At 42.9% G+C, this 16,852-nt stretch overlaps 1 protein-coding gene across 2 annotated transcripts in view; it reads left to right on the plus strand.

The window, feature by feature from the left end:
• The first annotated feature begins 11,214 nt into the window (after window positions 1-11,214).
• The window catches only part of LOC115113125 (sodium/calcium exchanger 1-like), a 195,649-nt gene continuing 190,011 nt past the window's right edge, over window positions 11,215-16,852 (plus strand). For both annotated transcript variants that reach the window (XM_029640389.2, XM_065012757.1), the window contains exons 1-2: window positions 11,215-11,712; window positions 14,267-16,134. In XM_029640389.2, the coding sequence (XP_029496249.2) occupies window positions 14,303-16,134 (1,832 nt within the window). In that variant the 5' untranslated portion in view covers window positions 11,215-11,712; window positions 14,267-14,302. The remainder of the gene's footprint in view (window positions 11,713-14,266; window positions 16,135-16,852) is intronic.

Raw genomic sequence — 16,852 nt, forward strand, 5'->3', positions numbered from 1 at the left:
TAGGCGGTATAATATGACATTTTAAAAAGTACTACTTAGAATTAAATAATAATGAAATGAATAAAATACCTTCTTAGGTATTTGGCCATTCTTTGGTTGAGGATCATGCGGTGAGCTATGCATGCCTAGTTTGTTAATTTAGCCCAGCAGGTGCTCTTATATTCCCATGCCCTAATCACAGTCCACACAAATCTATTTTGTAACAACAATATCATGGAATAAAATATAACAAATTAGAAAATTACAGTTGCCCAAATGAATGATATGTGGTGGCTGCAGTGTTAAAAAAACAAATGCCTTTTTCTTGAATTCATTGATGAATTGATCATTTTACAGTAGAAAGACTAAATGTATCACTGTTCCAAACTAAAACTATCCTCTTCTTTAACAACAGCCTGTATAGAGGTCAAAACGTCTCCGGTGCTGCAGCATGTGCTCATTCGTTGTCATGCTCTTTTGTGGTATTACATTTTATTTTGCTTTTCTCCAGTCATGTAAAATGTGTTTATAAAAGGTATTATAATGGAGATCTTTTTTTACCCCTACCCTTGTCCGTGGTGGTCTGTGAATCCACAACCTTCTGGCTACTTTGCCATGTAATGCAAAGAAGAGTTTATAAAAATGCATGTCTAAGGCTCTGGTCTGTCCTAGGAGTGAGGGTAAACGGTAGGCACGTTCTCTGCAACATTCTGTTTGAATTATTATTCTGGGTATAGGGGATGGTCACTTGTTTCTTTTTAAGTGTTCTGGGAGGATCGGGTAAAAATGTATTTTATTGAAGGGAGGGCCATGCATTTTCATTTCAGAGAGGTCCGATTTTCTCCAGGTATCTCTCATTATAAATAACGTACAGTCCCTTTGTACAGTGCTATTTGAAGGCTATATTCAAAGCCCATTTTTGTTGTCGTAAAGACTGCTATTTGTGTCGTACTTAATACCTCAGTTTGTATAAATACATTTACCTTTATTGCGCCTGTGCAACTGCTTTATAATATCTTTGTCTTATTTCTGTTTGTACCTTAGTTAAACCATCTAAAAGATGTTTCCCGAAAAACATCAATGAAGCCATGAAGACCAAAGACAAACCTGTTTGAATAAATTGGTCAAAGGCTACCATCTCCATGTGTTCTTTCAGAAGTACCCATTGTGTTGCCTCCTACTCATACTTGAAGCAATTTTACATGTAGTACAGTGCCTTCAGCAAGTATTCACACCCTTTGACTTTTTCCACATTTTATTGTGTTACAGCCTGAATTTTAAATGGATTACATCTAGATTTTACAATACCCCATAATATCAAAGTGGAATTATGTTATTAGATGGGGTAGCAGGGTAGCCTAGTGGTTAGAGCGGTGGACTAGCAACCGGAGGTGTTGCAAGTTCAAACCCCTCAGCTGACAAGGTACAAATCTGAACACGCAGATTAACCCATGGTTCCTAGGCCGTCATTGAAAATAAGATTTTGTTCTTAACTCACTTGTCTAGTTAAATAAAGGTAAAATAACATATATATTTTTTTTACAAATTGATACAAAATGAAAAGCTGAAATGTCTTGAGTCAATAAGTATTCAGCCCCTTTGTCATGGCAAGCCTAAATAAGTTCAGGAGTAAAAATCTGCTTTACAGGTCAGATAATTCATTGCATGGACAAACTCTGTGTGCAATAATGGTGTTTAACATGATTTTTGAATAACTACCCAATCTCTGTACCCCTCGGCCCATAGCTCATGGTAGAGGGAGAGAGAGAAAGAAAGAGTGTAGGTATCTCATCACAGCATGTCAGGAACATAAAAGAGAAAGGACAATGAATCTAAGACCTTTTAATAAGCATCTGAGTTGTTTGGATTCAAAATATGAGTTGTTGACCAAAGGTATTGCTGTAAAGTTAACATCTAATCAAATATCAGACCTACATTATGTAACCTCTGTTCTCAGAGGTAAGGCAATGGGGTTGGCAAGATCCACACAGAGAATGCTGAATTCCTAAGACAACACAGAGGAAATGATTGTATACTATTTATAAGAAGAGTCACTTCGGGGGCTGCCCTACACAGGTGTCCTTCATAACTCAGTTGATGGAGAGGAAGGAAACCACTCAGGGATTTCACCATGAGGCCAATGGTGATTATAAACCAAGTATAATGGCTGTGATAGAAGAAAACTGAGGATGGATCAACAACATTGTAGTTACTCCACAATACTAACCTAAATTACAGATTGAAAATAAGGAAGCTTGTACAGAATAAAATAATCCAAAACATGCATTCTGTTTGTGATAAGGCACTAAAGTAATACTGCAAAAAATGTGGCGAAGAAATAAACTTTTTGTCCTGAATACAAAGCGTTATGTTTGGGGAAAATCCAATACATCCCTGAGTACCACTCTTCATATTTTCAAGCATGGTGGTGGCTGCATCATGTTAAGGGTATGCTTGTCATCAACAAGAATTAGGGAGTTTTTAGGATGAAAAGAAAAGGAATAGAGCTAAGCACGGGAAAAGGAAAAGCTGGTTCAGTCTGCTTTCCAACTGACACTGGGAGACAAATCCACCTTTCAGCAGGACAATAACCTTAAACGCAAGGCCAATTATATATTGAAGTTACTTACCAAGACGGCATTACAATTTACATTTGAGTCATTTAGCAGACGCGTTTATCCAGACTGACTTACAGTTAGTGCATTGATCTTAAGATGGCTAGGTGGGACAACTACATATTGTCACGACTCCCACCGAAGGTGGCTCCTCTTCCTTTTCGGGCGGCACTCGGCAGTCGTCGTCACCGGTCTACTAGCTGCCACCGATCCCTTTTCCCTTTTCTGTTGGTTTTGTCTTATTGGTTACACCTGTTTCGTGTAACATTGTTCTTTACACTCTGCCCCCTGCACCTGACTCTGCACCCACTACGCATAGAGTGCGTTACAATATCACATATCATAGTATATTTTTCCTGAGTTGCCTAGTTACAGTTTTGATTTAAATTGGCTTAGAAATCTATGGCAATACTTTAAAATGGCTGTCTAGCAATGATCAACAACCAACATGACAGAGGTTGAAGAATTTAAAAAAGAATAAGGTTAGCAAAAATATTAACGCAACATGCAAAAATGTCAAAGATTTTATTGAGTTAGGGTTCATATTAGGAAATCAGTCAATCAAAATGAATTAATTAGGTCCTAGTCTATGGATTTCACATGACTGGGCAGGGGTGCAGCCATAGGTGGGCGTTGGAGGGCATAAGCCCACCCACTGGTGTCACGTGTGCTCCATCTACGGCCTCCAGGTCACCAGGCTGCTCATTAGGGCGTTACAGAATTACTTTACAGAATGACGACTCAACAAAGGGAAGCATCAGGGAGTGTTTTTTGTGTTGGAGTGATGTTGGGTCGTGGGGTTGGAGCCGGAGCTACCTGGGAGGCCTCAGCCGGTTTGTAGGCTCTCATTCCTCAATGGGTTCCATAGGCTCCCATGTCTAAGCTGGCTGAACAGGTTCCAGTCCCTCAACCGAGGCAACCTGGGAGGTCTCAGCCAGGTCATCAGGCTCTCATTCCTCAACTGGTTCGTCAGGTTTCTGCGCCTCAGCGGAGGGGACCGGACCGCTCCGGATCCCGGGGATCGTCCCTGTGGTTGGCGTCCTGCGGCTAAAGCCGAACGCTCCGGGGAGGGGGTACTGTCACGTATGCTCTCTCTCCGGCACTCTAGGTCGTCATGCTCCCGTGCCTCAGCCAGATCGACAGGTTCCCGCGCCTTAGCAGAGGTGACCGCCTTAGCAGAGGTGACCGGTCCGCTCCTGATCCCCGGGATGGTCATCTTGGTCTGCGTCCTGCGGCTGGAGCCGTGCATCGGGGAGGGGGTACTGTCACGTGTGCTCCCTCTCCGGCATCTATGTCACCAGGCTGCTCATTAGGGCACACACCTGTCACCAGCGTTACGCGCATAATGACTCACCTGGACTCCATCACCTCTTTGATAACCTACCCTTTATACGTCACTCCCTTTGGTTTCCTCCCTTGTCGTTATTGTTGCTGTTCATGGCAGTGCGTTGTTTGTGTTTCTAGTTTTGTTCATTTATTTATTAAATGTATTCACTCCCTGAACTTGCTTCCCGACTCTGAATGTACATCCTTACAACTGGGGAGCCAGCGCCAGCCAAACAGGATGAGTTTTTCATCACAAAAAGGCTTTATTACAGACAGAAATACTCCTCATCTTTGTAAACTCAGAAAAAAAGAAACGTCTCTTTTTCAGGACCCTGTCTATAAAATATCATTCGTAAAAATCGAAATAACTTCACAGATCTTCATTGTAAATGGTTTAAACACTGTTTCCCATGCGTGTTCAATGAACCATCAACAATTAATGAACATGCACCAGTGGAACGGTCGATTAGACACTAACAGCTTACAGACGGTAGGCAATTAAGGTTACAGTTATGAAAACCTAGACCTTTCTACTGACACTGAAAAACACCCAGGGTCCCTGCTTATCTGTGTGCAACTTGGCTTAGGCATTCTGCAAGGAGACATGAGGACTGCAGGATGTGGCCAGGGCAATAAATTGCAATGTCCATACTGTGAGACACGTAAGACAGCACTACAGGGAGACAGGATGGACAGCTGATCGTCCTCACAGTGGATCGGTACATCCACAGGATCGGTACATCCGAACACCTGCGAGACAAGTACAGATTGGCAACAACAACGGCCCGAGACACACCAGGAACGCATAATCTCTCCATCAGTGTTCAGACTGTCCGCAATACGCTGAGAGAGGCTCGACTGAGGGCTTGTAGGCCTGTTGTAAGGCAGGTCCTCACCAGACACCACCGACAGCAATGTCGCCTATGGGCACAAACCCACCGTCGCTGGACCAGACAGGACTTGCAAAAAGTGCTCTTCACTGACAAGCTGCGGTTTAGTCTCACCAGGGGTGATGGTCAGATTCGCGTTTCTCGTCAAAGGAATGAGCGTTACACCGAGGCCTGTCCTCTGGAGCAGGATCGATTTGGAGGTGGAGGGTCCATCATGGTCTGGGGTGGTGTGTCACAGCATCATCGGACTAAGCTTGTTGTCATTGTAGACATTGCATCTCAACGCTGTGCGGCAGGGTAGCCTAGTGGTTAGAGCGTTGGACTAGTAACCGGAAGGTTGCGAGTTCAAACCCCCGAGCTGACAAGGTACACATCTCTCGTTCTGCCCCTGAACAGGCAGTTAACCCACTGTTCCCAGGCTGTCATTGAAAATAAGAATTTGTTCTTAACTGACTTGACTGGTTAAATAAAGGTAAAATATATATTTTTTTAAAGTTACAGGGAAGACATCCTCCTCCCTCATGTGGTACCCTTCCTGCAGGCTCATCCTGACATGACCCTCCAGCATGGCAATGCCACCAGCCATACTGCTCGTTCTGTGCGTGATTTCCTGCATGACAGAAATGTCACTGTTGGCCATGGCCAGCGAAGAGACTGCATCTCAATCCCATTGAGCATGTCTGGGACCTGTTGGATCGGAAGGTGAGGCCTAGGGCCATTCCCCCCAGCAATGTCCAGGAACTCGCAGGTGCTTTTGTGGAAGAGTGGGGTAACATCTCACAGCAAGAACTGACAAATCTGGTGCAGTCCACGAGGAGGAGATGCACTGTAGTACTTAATGCAGCTGGTGGCCACACCAGATAATGACTGTTACTTTTGATTTTGACTCCCCCCCTTTGTTCAGGGACACATTATCTCATTTATGTTGGTCACATGTCTGTGGAACTTGTTCAGTTTATGTCTCAGTTGTTGAATCTTATGTTTATACAAATATTTACACGTTAAGTTTGTTGAAAATGTACGCAATTGACAGTGAGAGGATGTTTCTTTTTTTGCTGAGTTTATACCTAACCTATCATATGAATATTCTTTGCTCACTCAAATAGGATTCCCTCTAGATTGCTCTGATGTCCAAAATATTTCATATCTAAATTTTATGTCAGGAAACTTTAATGTTGCATATACACTTACATTACATTACATTTACATTACATACATTTTCATTGCCAAAAGTATGTGGACACGTCGAACATCTCATTCCAAAACCATGGGCCTTAATATGGAGAGTGTCCCCCCTTTGCTGCTATAACAGCCTCCACTCTTCTGGGAAGGCTTTCCACTAGATGTTGGAGCATTGCTGCAGGGACTTGCTTCCATTCAGCCACAAGAACATCAGTGAGGTCAGGCACTGATGTTGGGCGATTAGCCTGGCTCGCCTTCTGCGTTCCAATTAATCCCGAAGGTGTTCTATGGGGTTGAGGTCTGGGCTCTGTGCAGGCCAGTCAAGTTCTTCCACACTGACCTCGACAAACCATTTCTGTATGGACCTCGCTTTGTGCATGGGGGCATTATCATGCTGAAACAGGAAAGGGCCTTCCCCTTCGATGCATGCTCATCAACAGCATCATCCCTAGGACCCACTCCAATTTGCATACCGCCCCAACGGATCCATAGATGACGCAATCTCAATCGCACTCCACACCTTCCTTTTACACCTGGACAAAAGGAACACCTATGTGAGAATGCTGTTCATTGACTACAGCTCAGCGTTCAAACCATAATGCCCACAAAGCTCATCACTAAGCTCAGTACCCTGGGACTAAACACCTCCCTCTGCAACTAGATCCTGGACTTCCTGACGGGCCGCCCCCAGGTGGTAAGGGTAGGCAACAACACGTCTGCCATGCTGATCCTCAACACTGGACCCCTCAGGGGTGCATGCTTAGTCCCCTCCTGTACTCCCTGTACATCCATGACTGCATGGCAAAATATGACTACAACACCATCATTAAGTTTGTTGATGACACAACACCGACAACGATGAGACAGCCTATAGGGAGGAGGTTAGAGACCTGGTAATGTTGTGCCAGGATAACAACCTCTCCTTCAATGTGAGCAAGACAAAGGAGCTGATTGTGGACTACAGGAAAAGCTGGGCTAAACAGGCCCCCATTAACATTGATGGGGCTGTAGTGGCGAGTGCTACTCACTGTTTATTATGCATGCATAGTCACTTTACCCCTACCTACATGTACAAATGACTTCGACTAACGTGTATCCTCGCACATTGACTCAGTACCTGTACCCCCTGTATATAGCCTCATTATTGTTATTTTATTGTGTTACTTTTTATTATTTTATTATTCTTTCTTGAACTGCATTGTTGGTTAAGGGCTTGTAAGTATATATCTACCCATTGTTCCTCTTTAATCCATGAAACTATATGTCACAAGTAAAAGCCTTGGGTGTTGATACAATCCCACGTCTGGTAGGTTAAAACCATCTGCAGACTTAGGAAGATTTTTTTTTTCTCAATTCATTTTATATCCTGAGATTTTTGAGTATTCTGAAAATAGTTTTAGCAAGGAGGGGATTGAGTTTTCAATATTGGTCAGGTATATCAAGAGATCATCTGCAAATAAATGTAGATTATATTCCTGTTAACCAATAGTGATACCTGTTATATTTGGGGGGCCCTAGAGAGATTTGGTTGGGGACCCACACACACACCCACTTCATGGGAAAAACATTTTAGTGGCCCCACTCTTGACAACAGAGATAAAAATAAAGTAAAACGTGTGCTATGGGGTCTAGTGAAAATGCAGTTTTAAATAAAGTTTTCTGCAGTTATACACATTTTTGCCATGGAGCAGAGAGAACATTTCACAATTTTATATATAAAGTAAATTCTTGAAAAGTATTACTCTTATTTATCAGGATGCCTACAGCTCTGCTGTTACTACAGTAAGTGGCAGCAAAGGCCTCTCCAACCCAGCTTTTCTTTAAATATATATTTTTTCCTATTTTGAAATGTAACTCTTGTAGGAAAACCACATATGCTGACAATCTCTTTAAGTGTTCAAGAGCCATATGCTTTTTTTCTGTCTTGGATCCTGTGTACATTTCATGCAATAAGTTGGATTTTGTTGGTCTTTACTTGTATAGAATTAAAGTTAACCTTGTCTATTCCATCTATCATTGAAGAACTAGATAAAACATTTTAGCAAGCATGTCATATGAGGGCTGTGGGAATTTCATGGACTGGAAGAGTCATAGTATGAAGACCGTACATATTTACTGTATACAGTGGCCACATCTCAAAATATATATAACCAATATGTAAACAGAGTGGCTGGCTTGTCCCTGACCTTTTATTCCAAGCGCTAAAGGTCCCGACGCTTCTGCACATGTGCGGATCACGTTCTGCGCATGTGTTTATTCTCTCGACTTTATGCACAGTCTCTGCTCTTCTCCTAGAGAACAGGCTTCTCTGGCAAAATGGTGCTCATTTAATAACGTTTGATCAATGCTGAATCAATGTCTGCATGATCAGGGTTTTCTACGTAACATAACCCGAAATAATAGCATAGTACATAGTTACTGTAAGACAAAAACACCACTACCCATGTTGCCAAAACTCAACAGCATGCAACACTAGGCAAAATACACAGGTAGGCTTTTCACCTGTAAAACTAGAAGAATTATCATTCACAACTGACAGTGAGAAACGTGAAGGGAAGGAGACCACAAATGTGTGTGTAAAGGTAAAGAGACACATGCGCAGAAGCTTCAAGAACGATCCAGAAAAGTTGGATTCGCACCCACTGCCATATGTACATTGTCCTGGATGTCAAAACAGTACTATGATCATCATAACAACACCTTTTCCAATCCCAAGGTTCACTTATGGTGCTTGACTCTTCTGTCACTGTTAATTGATTAGTCTATCAGAGCTTGGTGTTTAGTCCACTGTAATACAATTAAGAAAGAGAAAGATATTATGAGAAATTCTGAAATAGAGAATGAGAGAACATTTAAACAATTAAAGAAGTAGCAGCCTAAGGGAGAAAATGTGAAGATGCCAAGCTATATCAAAATAAAACGCATGCTGCTTTTCATACACTGTGACGCTGTAATGTATACGATAATGTTCGGTATTATCAACAGTAAAAAACTCTGAAACGTTTAACGGCAGCATACTGTAAATTATTGTGCTTTGTGGGGAAATTGTTGTATTTCAAATGGTACTGTAATTCCATCCCACAGAATACAGTACTGTACCATATCTTTGGAGCGCCAACAACCTTTTGAATTTAATTTATTTGGGGTAACAGACATATCCAACAAAGGGAACAATGTGGACCCAGAGGAAATCACTTGAAAGTATTAATTAAAATGTTTGTTTTCAAAGTGGTCGTCGATGGTTACAACTAGTAGGGGCGTGGTATTGTTGTTAATAGCTATATTTGTTGAACCTTTTAGTGAGAATAATGTACCAATTTAACTCCTATGTGGTTATAGTGCCCTATCAATTAAAAATGTATAGGGGATAGATTAGAGTGGCAGACAGTCTTAAACCTTAAATGGTTGAGCATTTTCCCTTGTCCTTTTGGTCTGTTTTGCCCTGTAGCCGCTGCCAGTTTGGAAGACTTTGTTAAGACCTCTTGAAGTGCAAGTGATATAAAACACCAAATACGCATTAATATGCTGTAATGCATAAACAATTCATCAAGCAGCCAACCTGCTTGCACCAATCTCTTGTAATTACAGTAAAACACTGTGAAATACAAACCCATAGCCTAAATAAATGTAATTCATTCATCCTTTAATTCATCATGACAATATATGAATGTCCTGTGCAGCCTATCTTAAACATTTTATGAATGTCATCAGAACTGAGCATATTTTGTGTTTTGGGAATCTATCTCTTGTAATGTACCCACACGGCTCCCACAACCTAACTAAATGTTCTGGGAACCTTTAAAGAACGCAGAAAGGCTGTTCTGTCAACATTCTTGAAAATAAAATGAATGTTTATGCAACCTGATACAAACATTATCTAAATATCAGCATCTCATATAAAAACGGACTATCCTACCGATCCTCAACTTCGGCGATGTCATTTACGAAATAGCTTCCAACTCTGTGTTGTTGTTTATGTTGCACTGCTTTGCTTTATCTTGGCCAGGTCGCAGTTGTAAATGAGAACTTGTTCTCAACTAGCCTACCTGGTTAAATAAAGGTTCAATAAAAAAAATAAACAACTGGACAGTTTTAGTGTTTTGGGAACCTGTCTCTTGACATATCCCCACAATGTTCCCACAACCTAAAGAATCATTCTTGGAGCCTTTAAAGAACTAAATGTGTTCTGGGAACATTCTTGTAACATCAGGTAAATGTTTTTTGCACCTTAAAGGAAACTTTGTAGAATAATCCGCACAACTGGACAGTTCTTGTGTTTTCGGAAACATACAAAGTTCCCACCAGATTGTTCCCACAACCTAATTAAACATTCTGGGAAGCTTTAAAGAACAGACATTATGTGTTCTGGGAACGTTTTTGTAACATCAGGCAAAAATCATCCATAGGTCTGAAGAGTTTTTGTGTTACTGGTCCTTTAATAACACCAATTTTGTTTTGAAAGAAAAATATTACTGGTACATTGTGTTATTACATTACCTGCGAACCTAATGAGAACTTTGGGGTATATGTTCTGAGAACATCCCAATGATATTTCTTGTTTTTTAATGAGAAAAAATACATTTTGTTATCCAAAGCATTATTTGAATTTTTTGGGGATGTTATCACCCTAATTTTAGATACAATCCTAACTAGAATTTATTAGGAACCTTAGATAATGTTCTGGGAATGTTCCCGGTTTGCTTGGATGGCGTCAGCGAATGTATAGCTATGACAGCACGCGTTACGCACCAGCAAAACCATCAATTTGAGTGACCGTTTTAAGTAGGTTTGTCTATACCTTTGAGGGTCAAATACCATAAAAAATGTAGCCAATAGACCTATTCCAAACTACTTTGCCATCGAAAAAAATGTATGAGTGGCCCTATGCTATTTAAATCTCTGAGGTCTCACAGTTGTTAATAGGCCAAAAGAGCGAGTTGAGTTACCAACATGACAAGACTCACCACACCACAAAGCAATCCATTAGATCAGCATCAATATATTATGGTAGCCTACGTTATTCCAAAAATAAGGAAACTCGTGTGGGCCTATGCTGTAGAAGGCTACATTATAATGACAATGTTTATTGAAATGTGGGCCTAATTACAATGCATACAACGTTACAACAAGTATTTACAGTTGCGCAATGGGAGGGTCTTGGTGTTGATAGGCAGGTTGGCAGCGGGCCGCATCGCTAGTCTCGTTTCCCTCCGCTATTTCTAAATGCAATCTGAATAGGACGGTATCCAAGCGGGAGAGCTGTGGGAAAGAGCCTACCCGGGAGTTTGTCCGCCTCCACCGAAGCAGCCCGAGTTCTAAACTCAGGTTGGACTAGGTCTCGGTCTGTCTGTGCGCGGAGCTCTGTGGCCAGAGAGAGAGAGAGAGAGAGAGAGAGCGAGAGAGAGAGAGAATGAGGAAGAACTCCCAGTGCACCTTTTTGTCCTCCGATATGCAGATTCTCTGATAAAGCATCAGTTATCTCATCATCTCATACAGGTCGTGGAAAACTGCGAGTGTTTGGGAATCTTTAACCAGTTTTTTCTTCACCTAGGTATCTCGCCTTGATCTCCTATATAACCCGAGAGGATTGTGAGCTGTAATAGGCTATTTACTACTGACGGCTCTTGCAGCTCTCTATTGGCATTTTCACGTCTAGGCTACAACAACTACTATTGCTGACTTATTCTGCCTGTGGATCTTGCCGTTGCGTCTTAGAAAAGGTATGATTATGTTGCTATTGTTATCATTAACATATCAATATTGGGTATTTGTGTGGCACTATCTTCTCACAGCAAGTTTAGTCCAGGCGATCACCCAATAGTCGATGGAGCGGCGGAGTGCTTACTTCGAAGACAGAATGTTACCGCATGTCTTGGCTAGCCTATACCATTCCGCATAGGGTATTCTATTTTATACGGATCTACTGGGATTAGTAGACTATTCTGTCTAAAATCAAAATGGTAAAGCCTTGATGGAGACTTCTATTGAGACTATATATACCTCAATTTGTAGGTATTGGTATTCCTTCTTGCGCTTCCTCGCTCTCCTGCCTGCCACAAGAAGACGTGGTCGTTTGCGCTAAACAGCATTGCCATGTTTCCAGATACCGATATGGAAGTGAAAGTTGTGTACAACGTGCCTTCACATATAGCCCAAACCCGCATAGATTGATTCGTGTCGGCAATAGTTGGCTACATAAGGTAAATAAGAACCCATTTGCGCCACTCCGTTGCGCAAAATGCATTCACGTAGTTTTATGCTGGTTAATTGTGCAGGTTGTGTGGTTGCATTGTGGTGATGGGGATTTCTAATATGCGGATTCAATCTGTGGATTAGGAAATTGGTGTTTTCTATTGCATTTTCTGTAGGTCTAGTCATTAATATATAAAATGTAATAAATTGATGGTAACATGTAAAACAATAGAAATCACACAACCGTCCATGTACAAGTAGCCTTTCTATTGTAAATCTGACAGGAATCGTAAGCGTTCAACCCGGTAAAGATGCACTGAAGGCGGCACAAAATTGTAGGCTATACACGGCGTGACCATCCCTCCATCATTTATGTATTATATATCCCCAACAGATTGATAAACTAGACCTAAATGATTAGTTATCATATTTAGCCTACTGTTTTATTAATTTCTTATTCAAGCTCATTTTAATATAGAGCTATGTAAAACAATAATTCATCATTGCGAAAATATGCCAATGGAAAAAATGGCTTAAATTTAAATTATATGGTAAAGTAGTGTATTATAATCTTGGAAAAAAGAAAAGAAAACGCCGCACATTGCTGCTCATTCTCCTGGGTAATTTTACTTATAACAACGTTTCGACCCTTGGGTCTTCATCAGTCTATTATAATCTTGCCTAGATCTTTGCGTGTCTACTTCTTTTCTGACTACATTGATGCTGAGTTGTCCAGCCTGGTGAGTAGTGTCGCATCACTCCCGTTTCACTGGATGCTTCCCTTACCCGCGGAGTCTCATCGTATTTAGCAGGCAATGCACACTCAAGATCTTCTCTCTCCCCTCTTATTTCAAAGGTCGGGAAGCCGGTCATTATAGAGCCGGGATGGTCAACTAGAGGCTGAGTTTTTTTAGGAACTCAGTCGGGGTCTCAATTTACTGTTGAGAGTTAGTTAGGATAGAAGAATAGACCAGATGCAATTTCGAAATTTGTTTGTGCATCAGCAGTTTTTCTTGTCACTCAATTAGCCCATGGCAGCTATTTTATTTTAGATTAATAAATTAGTCCATCTATCTAAACTTGTAGTAATCATGGTCGAATTACCCACCTGGGGCCCCCATTGATTTCGTTAGTCAATCTCACTCAGATATCATATTAAATACGGCAAACATTTCTCTCCACTTTATGGTAAAACGTGAAGAATTATAGGAAATTAGCTGTAAAACACCCCTAAAAAATCTCTGCCCCATGGCAAAATGTGAAGAATTATAGGAAATTAGCTGTAAAACACCCCTAAAAATCTCTGCCCCATGGCAAAATGTGAAGAATTATAGGAAATTAGCTGTAAAACACCCCTAAAAATCTCTGCCCCATGGCAAAATGTGAAGAATTATAGGAAATTAGCTGTAAAACACCCCTAAAAAATCTCTGCCCCATGGCAAAATGTGTAGATTTGCAGGAAATTAACCGAACATACATTTTTTTCTATATGCTGTTAAGAGGGCGGCCACTAGAATGTTTTGCTCGCAAGGTGGGGGATGCCCAAAATGCCCGCGTAGGGCCCCAAAAAGGCGAAGTCTGACTCTGACTGCGTATGTTGGTATGGATGTGGATACGCACACCCACAAGCCAGCCCCTCATGATGAGTTCAGATGTTTTTGTGGCCTCCACCCCCATGAAAGTTGCCCATCCCTGTTATAGAGCCTTGTAAAATATTCTGGATGCAATCAATCGACCATAAACTGCAATGCATGTGACATATCTGCATAATGTTCCCCACAAAGCATATGAAATATGTGAAATGTCCTCATCCCTGCAGAGAATCAATAAAAATGAATCTGCTGCTTCCTCTCTTCCCTCCAACCAAGAGGCAGACCCTATATGGTTGGTTCTCTTATAGGCATCACAGCTACTCAACAGGGGAATTATCCATCAATATGCAATTGATATGAAATGTATACTATGGTTATATTATATCATTGACGTGAATTACTACATTGTTTTAACATTATTATTACAATGAGAGCAAATTGTGTTACATTTCCAGTCATTCCAACCCCTTCATTTCCCCCCTCTCTGCAGGTTTAGGAAGCAGAGGAAGTGAACCACTCCAGAATCATGGGACACTTTCAGATCTCCCCCATTCTCTCCCTTGGCCTTCGGTTCGTGGTTGTCGTAGCGATCCTGTTCCTCAAATTCCAACATGTGACGACTATGTCCTCGGATGTGGACTTGGATCAGTTCGTGTCTCCTACTGCCAGCAGCAACATTACTGTGTGCACTACAGCAGGCACAGCATGCGAAAAAGGGGTGATTCTGCCTGTCTGGGAACCTCAGAATCCCTCGTTCGGGGACAAAGTGGCACGGGCTACAGTCTACTTCGTGGCCCTGGTGTACATGTTCCTCGGAGTGTCCATCATCGCTGACCGTTTCATGGCGTCCATCGAAGTCATCACCTCTCAGGAGAAAGAGATCACTATTAAGAGACCCAACGGAGAGACCACCACCACCACCGTGCGGATCTGGAACGAGACAGTGTCCAACCTCACGCTCATGGCCCTGGGTTCTAGTGCCCCTGAGATCCTACTGTCCGTCATTGAGGTTTGTGGACACGGTTTTGATGCGGGAGCCTTGGGCCCCAGCACTATCGTGGGCAGTGCCGCCTTCAACATGTTTGTCATCATCGGCATCTGTGTGTGGGTGGTGCCCGACGGGGAGGTCCGTAAGGTCAAGCACCTGCGCGTCTTCTTCGTCACAGCCACCTGGAGCATCTTCGCCTACATATGGCTCTACCTGATCCTGGCTGTCATCTCCCCTGGCATAGTGCAGGTATGGGAGGGCCTGCTCACCCTCTTCTTCTTCCCCATCTGCGTGTTGTTCGCCTGGGTGGCTGACCGACGCCTGCTCTTCTACAAGTACGTCTACAAGCGCTACCGTACCGGCAAGCAGCGGGGCATGATCATTGAGACCGAGGGCGACCGCCCACTCCCGTCCAAAGTCGACATCGAGATGGATGGGAAGATGCTCAACTCTCACGCGGCGGATTTCCTGGACGGGCCACTGGGGCTGGACCTGAACGTGAAGGACCTGGATGAGGAGGAGACCCGGCGCGACATGGCCAAGATCCTCAAGGAGCTGAAGCAGAAGCACCCAGATAAGGAGGTGGAGCAGCTGATTGAACTGGCCAACTACCAGGTATTGAGTTCACAGCAGAAGAGCAGGGCCTTCTACCGCTGCCAGGCCACCAGGCTCATGACCGGCGCTGGGAACATCCTGAAGAAGCATGCAGCCGACCAGGCCCGCAAGGCCATCAGCCTGCACGAGGTCCGCTCTGATGTGGCTGATAACGACCCCGTCTCCAAGATCTATTTTGACCCCGGCTCCTACCAGTGCCTGGAGAACTGTGGCACAGTGGCAGTGAACGTGCTACGCCGAGGTGGCGACCTGACCAAGACTGTGTCGGTGGAATTCCGTACGGAGGATGGATCAGCCAACGCGGGCTCGGACTACGAATTTACCGAAGGGGTGGTGGTGTTCAAGCCCGGAGAGACCCAGAAAGAGATCCGCGTGGGTATTATCGATGATGACATCTTTGAGGAGGACGAGAACTTCCTGATCCATCTGAGCAACGTCAAAGTGCTGCTGGCAGAGGGGGAGGAGGTAGAGAACCCCGAGACCAATCACGTGGAGGCGGTGGCCTGTCTCGGTCTGCCCGCCACGGCAACCGTGACCATCTTTGATGACGACCACGCCGGCATCTTCACGTTCGAGGAGCCGGTGGCGCACGTGAGTGAGAGCGTGGGTACCATGGAGGTGAAGGTGCTGCGTACATCGGGGGCACGTGGGGTTGTCATGGTGCCCTACAAGACTGTGGAGGGCACAGCACGCGGAGGTGGAGAGGACTTTGAAGATACTCACGGGGTCTTGGAGTTCCAGAACGATGAAATCTTGTAAGTTCATAATTTACTTGTGTACAGTGAAGGTTCTTTTAAGTAGTTATGTAGTTTATATGTGGGGCTGACATTACACTGCTTATAAGCATACTATTATGCTTTTTTTGACATTTACATTTGAAGGAATATTTTCAGACAACAAAAAAAAGAAAGTGAGTAGGCTATTGAAATATGTAGTATAATATATGAATCTGTATCCACCAATGCAGTTTATTGTCAGTATCTTTAGATATGCATGTGTAGTCTATGCTGATGCTGGGTGTTGTTTGTCTGTGAATGCATGTCTTGATGAGGATGATGTGGTGGATGGTGAGTGTGTTTGTGTCATGTCGTGGTCGTGGTCGTGGTGCAGTGGACTGCTCCTGTGCCATTAGGAGACGTCGTCAACTCTCTTAGTTTCCGCTCTCCTCTTTGCTTCTTCTTTCATTCATTCATTCTGTCATTCATTCACTCATTTACTTATTGATGTATTTATTGAATGTGTGATTTCTGCAGCAACTGTGTTTCGAACTCACTCAGATTTATCCATGTGTGATCGCTACTCATTCATTTCAGTGGCATGACTAGCCTGAACTCTTTAAGCCTGACTATTGCTGATGTGTATTGAATTGATTGCTTAGTAGACAATCTGAATATAAATGACTGACTTGACATGCTGGGTTAATGATCAGGCCTGGCTCAATACTGTTCTGGAAAAGAGCATTTCATATTTCTA

This window comes from Oncorhynchus nerka, linkage group LG28 (genome assembly GCF_034236695.1).
Source record: "Oncorhynchus nerka isolate Pitt River linkage group LG28, Oner_Uvic_2.0, whole genome shotgun sequence".
NCBI lineage: Eukaryota > Metazoa > Chordata > Actinopteri > Salmoniformes > Salmonidae > Oncorhynchus > Oncorhynchus nerka.